This window comes from Mustelus asterias, chromosome 1, assembly GCF_964213995.1.
Source record: "Mustelus asterias chromosome 1, sMusAst1.hap1.1, whole genome shotgun sequence".
Taxonomy (NCBI): Eukaryota; Metazoa; Chordata; class Chondrichthyes; order Carcharhiniformes; family Triakidae; genus Mustelus; species Mustelus asterias.
This window is the reverse complement of record NC_135801.1, coordinates 137,331,201-137,345,681: the sequence shown is the minus strand read 5'-3', so window position 1 is coordinate 137,345,681 and position 14,481 is coordinate 137,331,201. Positions and strand designations below refer to the sequence as shown.

Sequence of the window (14,481 nt, the reverse complement as noted above, 5' to 3'; positions counted from 1 at the left end):
TCTATGTAACTCAAGGGGACATATTCATAGCCACCCCCTTGACCTTGTAATCTCACATGAACTTATCGGTTCCTCTGGTGTGCAGATTTGAGGTTACCAAAGATCAACCATGATCTTATTAAATGGCAGAGCACACTTGAGGGACTGAATGGCCTACTCCTGCTGCTAGATCATACCAATCACAGATCATGTTTTCTTTGATCACTTTCTTGCATCACTCAGCCTCCACATTCCTCTTCAATTCCCCACCTCTCCCTCCTTCTATATCTTACAACTGAAAAAAAAGTATTTCCCCAAATTACTTAGAGTCATAGAGGTTTACAGCATGGAAACTGGCCCTTCGGCCCAACTCGTCCATGCAGCCCAGTTTTTATCATTAGGCTAGTCCTAATTGCCTGTGTTTGGCCTATCTATACCAATCTTACCCACGTAACTGTCTAAATGCTTTTTAAAAGACAAAATTTTACTCGCCTTCACTACTACCATTGGCAACTTGTTCCAGACACTCACCACCCTCTGTATGAACAAATTGCCCCTCTGGACCCTTTCGTATTTCTCCCTTCTCACCTTAAACCTATGCCCTCTAGTTTTAGATTCCCCTACTTTTGGAAAAAGATGTTGACTATCTACCTTATCTATGCCCCTCATTATTTTATAGACCTTATAAAATCACCCCTAAGCCTCCTATGCTCCAGGGGAAAAAGTCCCAGTCTATCGAGCCTCTCCTTAGAAGTCAAACTATCAAGTCTCGGTAGCAGCCTAATAAAATCTTTTTTGCACGCCTTCTAGTTTAATAATATCCTTTCTATAATAGGGTGACCAGAACTGTACACAGTATTCCAAGTGTGGCCTTACCAATGTCTTGCAAACTTCAACAAGACGTCCCAACTCCTGTATTCAATGTTCTAACCAACAAAACTAAGCATGCCGAATGCCTTCTTCACCACTCTGTCCACCTGTGACTCCACTTTCAAGGAACTATGAACATGTACCCCTAGATCTCTTTGTTCTGTAACTCTCCCCAACGCCCTACCATTAACTGAGTAAGTCCTGCCCTGGCTCGATCTACCAAAATGCATCACCTTGTATTTATCTAAATTAAACTCCATCTGCCATTTGTCAGCCCACTGGCCCAATTGATCAAGATCCCGTTGCAATCCTAGATAACCTTCTTCACTGTCCACTATGCCACCAATCTTGGTGTGATCTGCAAACTTACTAACCATGCCTCTTAAATTCTCATCCAAATCATTAACGTAAATGAGAAATAACAGTGGACCCAGCACCGATCCCTGAGGCACACCACTGGTCACAGACCTCCAACAACCCTCCACAACCATTCTCTGTCTTTTGTCATCAAACCAATTTTGTATCCAATTGGCTACCTCACCCTGGATCCCGTGAGATTTAACCTTATGCAATAACCTACCATGATGTACCTTGTCAAAGGCCTTGCTAAAGTCCATGTAGATAACATCGACTGCACTGCCCTCATCTACTTTCCTGATTACCCCTACAAAAAACTCAATAAAATTTGTGAGACATGATTTTTCACTCACAAAGCCATGCCGACTGTCCCTAGTCAGTCCTTGCATCTCTAAATACCTGTAGATCCTGGCTCTCAGAATACCTTCCAACAACTTACCCGCTACAGACTTTAGGCTCACCGGCCTGTCATTCCCAGGTTTTGCCTTTTCTTAAACAAAGGCACAGTATTTGCCACTCGCCAATCTTCAGGCATCTCACCTGTGGCTGTCGATGATACAAGATTCTCTGCTGGGGACCCACAATTTCCTCCCTAGCATCCCATAATGTCCTGGAATACGCTTCATCAGGTCCAGGGGATTTATCTACCTTGATGTGCTTTAAGGCTTCCAGCACCTCCTTCTTTGTAATACGTACACTCCTCAAGACATCACTATTTATTTCCCCAAGTTCCCTAACATCTATGCCTTTCTCAAAAGTAAATACTGATGAGAAATATTCTCGGCACGGTAGCACAGTGGTTAGCACTGCTGCTTCACAGCTCCAGGGACCTCGGTTCGATTCCCGGCTTGGGTCACTGTCTGTGTGGAGTTTGCACATTCTCCTCGTGTCTGCGTGGGTTTCCTCCGGGTGCTCCGGTTTCCTCCCACAGTCCAAAGATGTGCGGGTTAAGTTAATTGGCCATGCTAAATTGCCCCTTAGTGTCCCGGGATGTGTAGGTTAGAGGGATCAGTGGGTAAAATATGTGGGGATCTGGGGAGAGGGCCTGGGTGGGATTGTGGTCGGTGCAGACTCGATGGGCCGAATGGCCTCTTTCTGCACTGTAGGGTTTCTATGATTCTATGATTCATTTAGGATCTCACCCATCTAAGAACATAAGAACATAAGAAATAGGAGCAGGAGTAGGCCATCTAGCCCCTCGAGCCTGCCCCGCCATTCAATAAGATCATGGCTGATCTGACGTGGATCAGTACCACTTACCCGCCTGATCCCCATAACCCTTAATTCCCTTACCGATCAGGAATCCATCCATCCGCGCTTTAAACATATTCAGCGAGGTAGCCTCCACCACCTCAGTGGGCAGAGAATTCCAGAGATTCACCACCCTCTGGGAGAAGAAGTTCCTCCTCAACTCTGTCTTAAACCGACCCCCCTTTATTTTGAGGCTGTGTCCTCTAGTTTTAACTTCCTTACTAAGTGGAAAGAATCTCTCCGCCTCCACCCTATCCAGCCCCTGCATTATCTTATAAGTCTCCATAAGATCCCCCCTCATCCTTCTAAACTCCAACGAGTACAAACCCAATCTCCTCAGCCTCTCCTCATAATCCAAACCCCTCATCTCCGGTATCAACCTGGTGAACCTTCTCTGCACTCCCTCCAATGCCAATATATCCTTCCTCATATAAGGGGACCAATACTGCACACAGTATTCCAGCTGCGGCCTCACCAATGCCCTGTACAGGTGCATCAAGACATCCCTGCTTTTATATTCTATCCCCCTCGCGATATAGGCCAACATCCCATTTGCCTTCTTGATCACCTGTTGTACCTGCAGACTGGGCTTTTGCGTCTCATGCACAAGGACCCCCAGGTCCCTTTGCACGGTAGCATGTTTTAATTTGTTTCCATTGAGATAGTAATCCCATTTGTTATTATTTCCTCCAAAGTGTATAACCTCGCATTTATCAACGTTATACTCCATTTGCCACATCCTCGCCCACTCACTCAGCCTGTCCAAATCTCTCTGCAGATCTTCTCCGTCCTCCACACGATTCACTTTTCCACTTATCTTTGTGTCCACTTTTCCACTTATCTTTATCTCTTGTGGATCCGCACATAAATGACCTTGTTGATCCTTAAGAGGCACTATTCTCTCCCTAGTTACTCTTTTGCCCTTTATGTATTTGTAGAAGCTCTTTGGATTCTCCTTTGCCTTAAAATTGCTCTTTCACAATCACAATTATCTGGCTTTTTAGCAATTAATATCTGCTGCTACTGATTTGCTCAACAGCACCCTCACCTTTGCTGGCCTAGTCCCTGTAAAACTATTACTGTTTCCCACCCTGGCCATTCTCCTTGCTATGGGCCACAGCTTCTCCCCCTTACATCCAAGTGAAGCAGAATGGGAAAGGTTATAATGGGCAACTGGGTTAGCCGTGTACTGCCAGATCTGGCTGCACTTCATCTGCTAAAACCATTCACTATTCCAGCATCATCCCGAAATGTAAAGACAACCCCTGCTTCTTCTCTTTACTGCAAGACATCTTCCTAAGTCCTCTCCCTGGACCATTAATAAGTGCAAGGAATTCATCGGCTTCTTTGAAATTAAAATCAAGACCAGATTAGCTGTCTCAGTTGCTTCCTTTCCTTGGCCCACCAGGCCAAACTTCCTCTAAAGCTCATTCATGCCCCAGCCTTAAACTTGCATTATTCACAAGTTTATCTCCTATCCCTCCTTATACCTTCACTGAGCTGATCTTGACCATGAAATCCATCTCCCACTCCATTGATCCTATTCCCAGTAAACTGTTGATTGCCCAACTTCCACACTTTGCCGCCATGTTAGCCGATATTGTGAATGATTCTCCCTCTTCAGGCATCATTCCTCTGTCCCTTAAATTAACTGTCATCAACTCTGTGCCAAAAAAAACACCCTTAACCTCACCATCCTTGAAAATGTCCCATCGACAACCATCCCTACCTCTCCAAAGTCTTTGAATGCGTGTTATCTCTCAAATCATGCCCATCTTTCCAAGAACTCCACATCTGAATCCCTTCAATCTGGTTTCTGCCCCTGCCACGGTACCAAAAGAGCCCTTATGGAAGTTACAAATGACATCCTATGTTACTGTGACCAAAGTTGAACTATCCTTCCTTTTCACTTTTCCACGGTTGTCACGCTGGATGAAGCTGCTCACACAATCCTAATCTTATCCATCTAAACAAGGCCAGAGTATCACTGGAACTGGAATTTCATCCTGTTCCGCCATCATTACCTCAGCTGTTTTCTCAGGATCCATCTCCCCCTTTTTCTCATCAAAATGAAACCCCTTGGTGACATCGTCCGAAAGCACTGTGTTAGTTTTCACACAGACTCGAATGATAACCTGGTCTACCTCATCATCATCTCTCTAGATTCCTCCAGTGTTGCTAAGTTATCAGACTGCTTATCAAACATCCACTACTTGATGAGCAGAACTTGTCTTCAATTAAATCTTGGGAAGGCTAAAGCCCACCTTTAACTTCATTCCCCTGTTACCATCTCTATCCCTGGTAGCAGTCTGAGGTTAAACCAATCTGTTCATACCTCAGTGTTTGAGCCCAAGATAAGCTTCCAACCACATATCTGTGTTATTGGAAAGACTGCCTATTTCCACCTCTGCAACATCACCTGACTTTACCTTGTCTCAGTCCATCTGCTGATGAAACCCTCATTCATGCATTTGTAACCTTTAGACTGGACTTCTCCAACACATAACTGGCTGGTCTCCCACATTCTATTCTCTGTAAACTTGAGGTCGGCCAAAACTCTGCTGCCTGTGACTTACCTCATTCATCTATCACTGCTGACTTACGTCATTCCCTGTCAAGCAATGTCATCATTCTAAAATTCTCACCCTTGTTTTCAAATCCCTCAATTGACTCATCTTACCCTGCGGGGCGATTCTCCCACTCTGCCATGCTAGTTTTTTTAGCATGGAGTGGTGGGAGAATCTTGCGTCTGGGAATACGTGGATTTGCGCATGCGATCCCGCCATGCGCGCATCTCCCAGTGCCGGATTTCTGGCGCCATCAGATCCACGCTAGAAACCAGCAGGAACACCAGGTAAATCATTTACATCTATTTTTAATGTCATTTTAAAGCGATTAGCGGGCCAGGGACTGAAGTCTCCGGGTCTGCTAGCCTCACCCCCGACCCTCTTGCCAGAGTGTTTCACTCCAGCAGGGTTTACAGTACGGGACGACCCTGCAGGAGTGCAGGGGGGGCAATCGGGGCCCCCCAGGGGGTCAGGTGACGGGAGGGTGGTGCCCCCTGGGCATTGGCACCATGGCAGTGCCAGCCTGTGCCCCCAGCACTGCTCAAGTGGCAATGTGCTAATGCCCAGGAGGCGCTGCCCACTGGGCATTGCAAATGGGGAGTCGCCTATTGGGGTGGGGCTTAGGGGCAATCAGTGAGAGTGGGGGGGGTCCCGCTGTCACTCTGCATCGGGAGGGAGACCAGAATCTGTGGGGTGTGGGTGGCGGGGGAGGTCTGCCAGCAGGAGGGTGTAGCTGGCAATCGGGGTGGACCGGGACCGGTGCGGGGAGAGGTGTCGAGGCTGGCCCAGGAATGGTTGGGGTGGGGGGGGCGGGGGGGGGGGGGTGCTGCAATCGGGCCATGGGGTGTTGGGGAAGGGGGGGCAACACCAAAGGGGTCCCGAGCTGGCCAGCGTTTGAGCTGGCCAGCAAATGGGTGGCTGACAATTTGCATGTGCAGAGTCCCGCTAGTTTCAACACTTAGACTTTGTTGGGAGAATCGGCCCCCTATTCCACCTCCAGCCTCACAACCCTCTGAGATATCTGCACTCACTTAATTCTGAGTTCTTCATCATCTCCTATTTTAATCACTCCACCACTGGTGGCTGTACCTTCACTTGCTTACGCTCTAGGTTCTACAATTCCCTTCCTACCCCTTTCTACTTCACTTTCCTCCTTTAAAACACTCCTTAAATCCTACTTCTTTGACCAAACTTTAGATCTGACCTAATATTACCTTATGTAGCTCGGTGCCATTTGTTTTGTTTCATAACACTCTTGTGAGGCACCATGGAACATTTTATTCTGGTATTATATACATATAGATTGTTGTGTAGAGCATAGTTTTGACAGTACGGACCAATTTTTCATCATCATCACTAACTTCAGGGAGTGTAGTGGAGAACATTTCCGTATCAACATCAATGGGGATGAAGTAGAAATAGTCGGATGTTTCACATTGTTAGGAGCCCAGATCACCAACAACCTGTCCTGGTCCCTCCGTGCCGACACTATAGCTAAGAAAGCCCACCACTGCCTCTACTTTCTCAGAAGACAAAGGAAATTTGGCATGTCAGCTACGACTCTCACCAACATTTACTGGTGCACCATAGAAAGCATTCTTTCTGGTTGTATCACAGCTTGATGTGGCTCCTGCTCTGCCCAAGACCACAAGAAACTGCAAAAGGTCATGAATGTAGCCCAATTCACCATGCAAACCAGCCTCCCATCCACTAACTCTGTCTACACTTCCCGCTGCCTTGGAAAAGCAGCCAGCATAACTAAGGACCCCATGCATCCCAGACATTCTTTCTTCCACCTTCTTCTGTTGGGAAAAAGATACAAAAGTCTGAGGTTACGTACCAACCGACTCAAGAACAGCTTCTTCCCTGCTGCCGTCAGACTTTTGAATGGACCTACCTTATATTAAGTTGATCTTTCTCTACACCCGAGCTATGACTGTAACACTACATTCTGCACTCTCTCGTTTCCTTCTCTATGAACGGTATGCTTTGTCTGTATAGCGCACAAGAAACAATACTTTTCACTGTATGCTAATGCATGTGACAATAATAAATCAAATCAAATGTAAAAAAAAATGCCAGGTTTAATTTTTGGTTTAATCAGAGAGCCGAATTCCCCAATTATGGGTAAACTGGATAAATAAATGAGGGAGAAAAGAATAGAAATTTGGATGAGTTGAAGTATGGTGCGAGGAGACTGATGTGAAGCATAAACACTGGCACAGATCTGTCAGGCCCAAAGGCCTGTTTCTATGCTGTAAATTCTATGTAATTGTGCTGTTGTTTTGTGGAATATTGCACCTGAGGTTCACATGGTGATAGCACATCTAACAGTCATTATGAGTCTCTGAGATTCTCATGCTCACCCTTGACACAGCCTGGGGATTCTTTATGCAGGTGGAAGGAAAACAGAGACTGACTAAGGTCATCACATTGGTATTGTGATATTTAACTGATCAGGCCATTTTCAGGGTTCACTGTGGAATTAATTTAGGAGAGATTCAGTTCAGCTCTAAAGTAATGAGCTGAGAAGTCTGGACCCAGCTGGAATAAAACGTTACAGGCATCACAGTGGCACAATGGTTAGCACTGCTGCCTCACAGCGCCAGCCAGTGACCTGGGTTCAATTCCGGCCTTGGATCATTGTCTGTGCGGAGGTTGCACGTTCTCCCTGTGTCTGCGTGGGTTTCCCCCCGGGTGCTCCGGTTTCCTCCCACAGTCCAAAGATGTGCAGGTTAGGTGGATTGGCCACGCTAAATTGCCCCTTAATGTCAGGGGCACTAGTAGGGTAAATACATGGGGTTCTGGGGATAGGGCCTGGGTGGGATTGTTATCGGTGTAGGCTCGATAGGCCGAATGGCTTCCTTCTGCACTGTAAGAGTTCTATTAAAAAAAAGGACATTAACTTGAATAAATCCTACTGGGGCTCCCTAAAAATGCTGACATCAATAATTTGTTAACAGAAAGATCCGCTTGTTGTTGTCTCATTAGTACAAAAGCATTCTAACGTGAAATAACCATATTTCTCAGTGAAACTGTTCTACTAGGGAACCGCAACCCAAGCAAGATCATTTTGATGATTTAAAGAAAATTCATTAGATTCACTTGAAGGACAAAGGAAATGGTGAACCAGTCCATGAGGTGAATAAAAGTCATGGCCCTCTTAATCGAGAGAGGAGGGCAATTTCTGCCGATTCTAGCTCGTATTCAGATTTACAAAAATAAATGGTTAACTTGTCATGCGTATGTTGCACAGACTTGTGCATTCATTTTAGTCTAATCTGATGTGAGATGCAGGCAACACTGACCTCCAAAGTAAGAACCATCTGACAGCTTCATTTCCTTGCTGGACTTGGTGATAACAGTCGCCACTCCATGCTGGATAAAATACATCTTCTTCCCGATCGTGCCTTCTCGCACTATGTAATTCCCAGGCTGGAACACCTCAAAGCGCAGCTTGCTCAGCATGCTCGTTACAAAACTTGGGTCAGCGTTTGCAAACAGCGGCATGGTGGCAACCAGCTTCCGACAATTGAAGTTGACAATCTCCTGAAACAGAAGAAAGTGGCCAAACTCATATTAAAATGCAGCGTGGCAGTAGATTGACCTTCTGAATATGACATTTCCTTCAGTAGGGTCAGGAACACAAACTGTACCAAATCTGTACAAATAATTAACCAGAGGGCAACTGTCAAAGGGTTTGGGAACAGCATATCACATAAAGTAATGACTTATTTTGAAGACCATTTTTTAAATGATCTGAACACAAACACATGCACCTGTAAGAGTGAGAGGGTTAAAATGCTTTGCTATCAGATTCTGTACAATATTTAGGCAGTTGACTCGAGGGAGTGGAGGAAAAAAAAGGCTTATCCTCTGTCATAATTCTTCATGTGTTTATCATAGTCCTGCACTTAGGATTCAATTTTTAAAAAGAAAATGCAGAGAAAGCAGCTGCTCGGTAAAGAACCATTGTGGCTTTTGTGAGTATATTAATCGAGCAGCAACGGCAACATATGGAGTTCCAGCTTTTGACAAGGAAATCGAAGGAGCTCCGAGGTTCTGGCCTGCGTAGGATATGAAATTACAGTAACTTTGATGGGAGGAGGAACTTGGGTAGAATGTTGCTTCCTCCTGGTTAATACTCCCTTTCTCTCGGCCTGGTAAATTCTCACTGGAGGGACATCTCACGCGGAGTGTGAATGGTGGGGTCACCAGGATACCTCCGAACCCCTGCCAGTTCCATCCAGCTGATGAGTAGCGGTAAGGATGCCTGCATGAGACAGATCTACTTATTGCTCAGAGCAGTAAGCACGACTCACAATGCCATATCTCAGCGATATGACTGGTATTTGGAAGTGAATATTGCAGCCTTGAGGGTTTTGAATTTTCCCTTCACTGTAGACATTTAAGCCATTTAAGTAAAGTTAAAGCAAAGTGTATCTGTTAGTCACAAGCAGGCTTACATTCATACTGCAATGAAGTTACTGTGAAAATCCCCTAGTTGCCACACTCCGGCACCTGTTTGGGTACACTGAGGGAAAATTTAGCATGGCCAATTCACCTAACCTGCACATCTTTGGGCTGTGGGAGGAAACCGGAGCACCCGGAGGAAACCCACGCAGGCACAGGGAGAATGTGCAAACTCCACACAGACAGTGACCCAAGTTGGGAATTGAACCTGGGTCCCTGGCACTGTGAGACAGCAATGCTAATCATTTTGCCACCGTGCCGCCCTATTAGTAACACACACCTCTGTATCACAATGGAACAGTAGGATCCTGCTCCAAAATCCATGTGCTTGTGAAGATTCCCAAAGTAGTCTGAATGGCCATCCCTATTATCAAAAGCCTTCCCAATCTCCGGCAATGAAACTGGAATTCCAATTTTCCAGGCCAGGGACTTATTTTTCTTCCAGCTCAGCAGCAACAAAGGAACAGATCTTTTCAGTTCATTGTGAAATCTAGTTGATCGGGCTGTTCTGTTTAGATTCTATGCAGTAACAAGGAGTCAACTGCTTTTCAGCTTGATTCCACTCTTAATCCAGTTATACTGACTCCCATCTACCCCTTCACAACAAAAACAGAAAATGCTGGAAAATCTCAGCAGGTCTGGTTCCACACATAGATTACCTCCCTTGTCCTTGAGTGGGCCAACCCTCTCCCTGGCTACCCTCTTGCTCTTTAGATATGTGTAAAAAGCCTTGGGATTTTCCTTAATCCTGCTGGCTAATGCTTTTTCATGACCCCTTTTAGCCCTCCTTACTCCTTGCTTAAGTTTCTTTCTACTTTCCTTGTATTCCACACTTGCTTCGTGTGTTCCCAACTTCCTAGCTTTGACAAAGGCTTCCTTTTTCTCTTTGACTGGGCTCACAATCCAAGGTTCCTAAAACTCGTCATACATATCCTTCATCCTTACAGGAATGTGCCGGTCCTGAATCCCTATCAACTTAAAAGCCTCCCACATGCCAGATGTTGATTTGCCCTCAAACATCTGCCCCCAAACTACATTCTTCAGTTCCTACCTAATATTGTTGTAATTAGCCTTCCCCCAATTTAGCACCTTAACTTGAGGACTGAACTTATCTTTATCCATCAGTACCTTAAAGCTTATTGAATTGTGGTCACTGTTCCTGAACTGTTCCCCGACTGAAACATCGACCACCTGGCCAGGCTCATTCCCCAATACCAAGTCCAGTATGGCCCCTTCCCTAGTTGGACTATATACATACTGTTTCACTGGGGGACACAAGTTTGAATCCCATCTGCTGCTAGCGGAATTTGAATTCAATGAATAAATCTGGAATTAAAAACCAGTCTCACTGATGGTGACCATGACAACCATTAACAATTGTTGTAAAAACCCCATCTTTTCACGCAAGGAAATCTGTCATCCTTACCTGATCTCATCTACATGTGACTCCAGACTCACAGCAATGTGATTGACTCTAAACTGCCCTCTGAAATGGCCTGGCAAGCCACTCATTTCAAGGACAATTAGCGATGGGCAATGCCAGTGGTGCGCACATCCCATGAGAAAATAAAAAGGGGGGAGAAAAAAACCTGAAGATTTAACCTACCAAGGGCAGCACGGTAGCACAGTGGTCAGCACTGCTTTACCTCACAGCGCCAGGGACTCGGGTTCAGTTCCCAGCTTGGGTCACTGTCTGTGTGGAGACTGCATGTTCTTCTCGTGTCTGCGTGGGTTTCCTCCGGGTGCTCCAGTTTCCTCCCACAGTCAGAAAGACGTGTTGGTTAGGTGCATTGGCCATGCTAAATTCTCTCTCAGTGTATCCGAACAGGCACTGGAGTGTGGCGACTCGGGGATTTTCACAGTAACTTCATTGCAGTGTTAATGTAAGCTGACTTGTGACACTAATAAATAAACTTTAAAACTTAATTTGGTACACTCTCACAACAAGAAGTTTTTACAACTGAAGCCCTTTGTCCAAAAAATTTTCAATGCCTTTTGAATATTTATAGTTTAAGGTATAATTTCCAATGTGTTAGTGCTAAAGCCATTTCTTTTTGTTGCTACAAGCGGAATAGTAGGTCACTGCAGAATTAATCACTCTCCCTTGAAATCTATAAGAAATTATTTTTTGCCAAGAAGCATAAAATGTGATGCTTAAATGTTACAGCCCAAAAACATGACAAAATGCTCCTGCTGTGGCAGCCACTTTTGAACTGCCAATATCTGACAACAGCAATAAAAAAAAATAGTGGCATAGAGCCATGATAGCTGCACCTTGTTAGCAATGCAATGAAATTCTTCAAGACTACAAAACATGTGGAGTCATCCATAATTGGCATTGCTGATTCTTGCCAAGATAACCACAGAAAATACCTGGTACAAGCAACACTGGTGACCTCTGAAATACATATGGTTCTACAGGGGCAATAAATTATATTTGCATCAGACTATGAGGTGCCAGCAATATTAAACATCATCACAAAGATTAGAGAATAAACCCCTCGGTCTCACATATCATACCATTTTTAAACTTTAATAATGTGGGACTAGCATCCTGGAATAATAGCCACGAATTTGTGTGTGTGACATCGATACTGTTTTTGTTTTCCTATCCAAATGCTATAATTGGAACACGCATCAATCTCTCATGGATATTTCCTTCCACATGGTTTTAAATTAGATTTCAGTGAGTAAGGCTTCAGTTTTCTTTGAATATTCAGCATAAAAGAAAGGTATTTATTTATAGAAACATTACTTAACATCAATAATATCTCAAAAGCTTCTAAGGGTTTTGCTAAGTCTAGTTTCTGTAACCTGATCCAATATTCACAATGTTCTTGGCTGCAGCTACACACAAGGCATCATCAACTTTAAAAGAGTTCTTAATGAGATGAACTCTGAAATCAGTTTTAACTCTGAGTCAATCTAAAATGACTTGATTTAAAGGTTATTTTCTCTTTGAATTTGAATGTGTAATGACTCAGTAAGCCCGGCTGGAAAGGAACATAGTTTATTACAGAATGAAAGTGAAACCACACCGTGGCGTACACATGTCTGGGACTACTGTGCTGGGCCTGCCTTATGAAAGGCTCAGGGCAATGAGTTCCAGTTGGATGGTCCACTGTCTGTTACCAAGGGAACTCATACTCAACGAACCCCACAGAGAGATCAATCAATGATTCCCCATGAACCTCATGGGGTTTATCGCAGAATGGTTTAGATTTGGGTGCACCTGTCCTTTTAAAGAAATAGTGCAGTCACAGAGGGTCAGTTTCTTCGCTGCCTCCACATGAATTGGTCCGTGCTGATAGCAGGGGCCTCAAAGTGGGACCCAGGAGTGGGTGGTGCAGATGATGCTAAACACTGGGACCCAGGGGCTGGGGAGCCTGCAGCTGATGTGGTAAACGCAGTTTCTCATAATCCACACTGAGCAACGAGAGCTGCCAACCTAAAAGACTGGCTTTAAAAAAATAGATATATCAGGCTGAGAATTCCAGTTTTTTTAAAGCCAGTCTGCCAGTGTCAGGTCAGTTTCACTGAGTTGCTGTGCTTCTTCTGACCTTTGGGCAGCTTCATGACTCAAATTCCTTTTTTGAAAAGCCTGCCAAATAAATCACCTTCACTCTGCCTACTGCATGCAGATGTAATGAAAGGAAGGCAAAACGTACATTTACACAGCGCCTTTCACAATGTCCTAAATTGCTATACAGCCAATGAAATACTTTTGAGATAAAATCAAATTACTGCAGATGCTGGAATCTGAAACAAAAACAGGAATTGCTGGAAAATCCCAGCAGGTCTGACAGCATCTGTGGAGAGAGAACAGAGCTAATATTTCGAGTCTGGATAACCCTTTGTCAGAGTCTCTGTTGGCTGAGGACAAGATTAGACCCAGCTTTGGTGCCCTTAACTCTTTGTTAGGCGTCCAAGACCGACTGTCTAATTTGACTCAAATAGAATGGTTATGTGGGTGAGGTCTTGAAAGAGTGGAATTGAGAGTGGGAGAGATCAATTCTGACCTTCAAAATGAGGAGGGATGCCTAGAATATAAAACAAAATATTCTTCCATATAAAGCTGCTGGACGAAAGAGGAGGGAAATTCAATTAGGCTGGATACTGGGCGTGGGGATCGTGATGCGCGATGACCTGACGCCTGGCCTTGTTGAGACACACATGGGCAGCACAGTGGCACAGTGGTTAGTACTGCTGCCTCACAGTGCCAGGGACCTGGGTTCAATTCCAGCCTTGGGTTACTGTCTGTATGGAGTTTGCACATTCTCCCTGTGTATGGGTGGGTTTCCTCCCACAGTCCAAAAGACGTGCTGGTTAGGTGAATTGGCCATGCTAAATTCCCCTTAAGCATACCCGAACAGGCGCCAGAGTGTGGCGACTCGAGGATTTTGACAGTCACTTCACTGCAGTGTTAATGTAAGCCTACCTTGTGACACTAATAATAAATAATAAATAAACACATACTTTACATTGCAGCTCATTGACAAGGCTATATTGCGCAGGCCTGTGTGATCCATCCCTGCTCACTCTCCGTAGTCCAGCAGGTTAATTTCTTATAACCCCCCGTCCAATTTCCTTTTACAATCAAGGATTGTGTTTGCATCCACCACCTTCATGGGCAGCAAGTTCCAGGTCATTGCTAGTCGCTGTTTAAAAATGTTCTTCCTCACATTCCTCCTGCACCTCTTGCCCTCTTATCCTTGTACGATCAGGCAATGGGAACAGTTTCTTTATCTCCCTCATCCAAACTTGTCATAATCTTAAACACCTTCATTAACTTTCCCCTCAGTCTCCTTTGTTCCAAGGAGAATAGCCTCAGCATCTCCAACCTAACCTCAAACTAAAATCCCCAATCCCTGAACCTCCTCTGCACTCTTTCAAGGACCCTCACATCATCCCTCAAGTGTGGTGACCAGAACTGTGCATTATATGCCAACTGGCGTCTAACCAAAGCTTTATAAAGACTCAGCGT

General features: G+C 44.8%; 1 protein-coding gene across 1 annotated transcript in view; it reads right to left on the bottom strand.

Moving 5' to 3' along the window:
- The window catches only part of LOC144511175 (potassium/sodium hyperpolarization-activated cyclic nucleotide-gated channel 1-like), a 299,779-nt gene that overhangs the window by 79,849 nt on the left and 205,449 nt on the right, over positions 1–14,481 (bottom strand). The window contains exon 6 of the mRNA XM_078241277.1: positions 8,333–8,573. Coding sequence (XP_078097403.1) covers positions 8,333–8,573 — 241 coding nt within the window. The remainder of the gene's footprint in view (positions 1–8,332; positions 8,574–14,481) is intronic.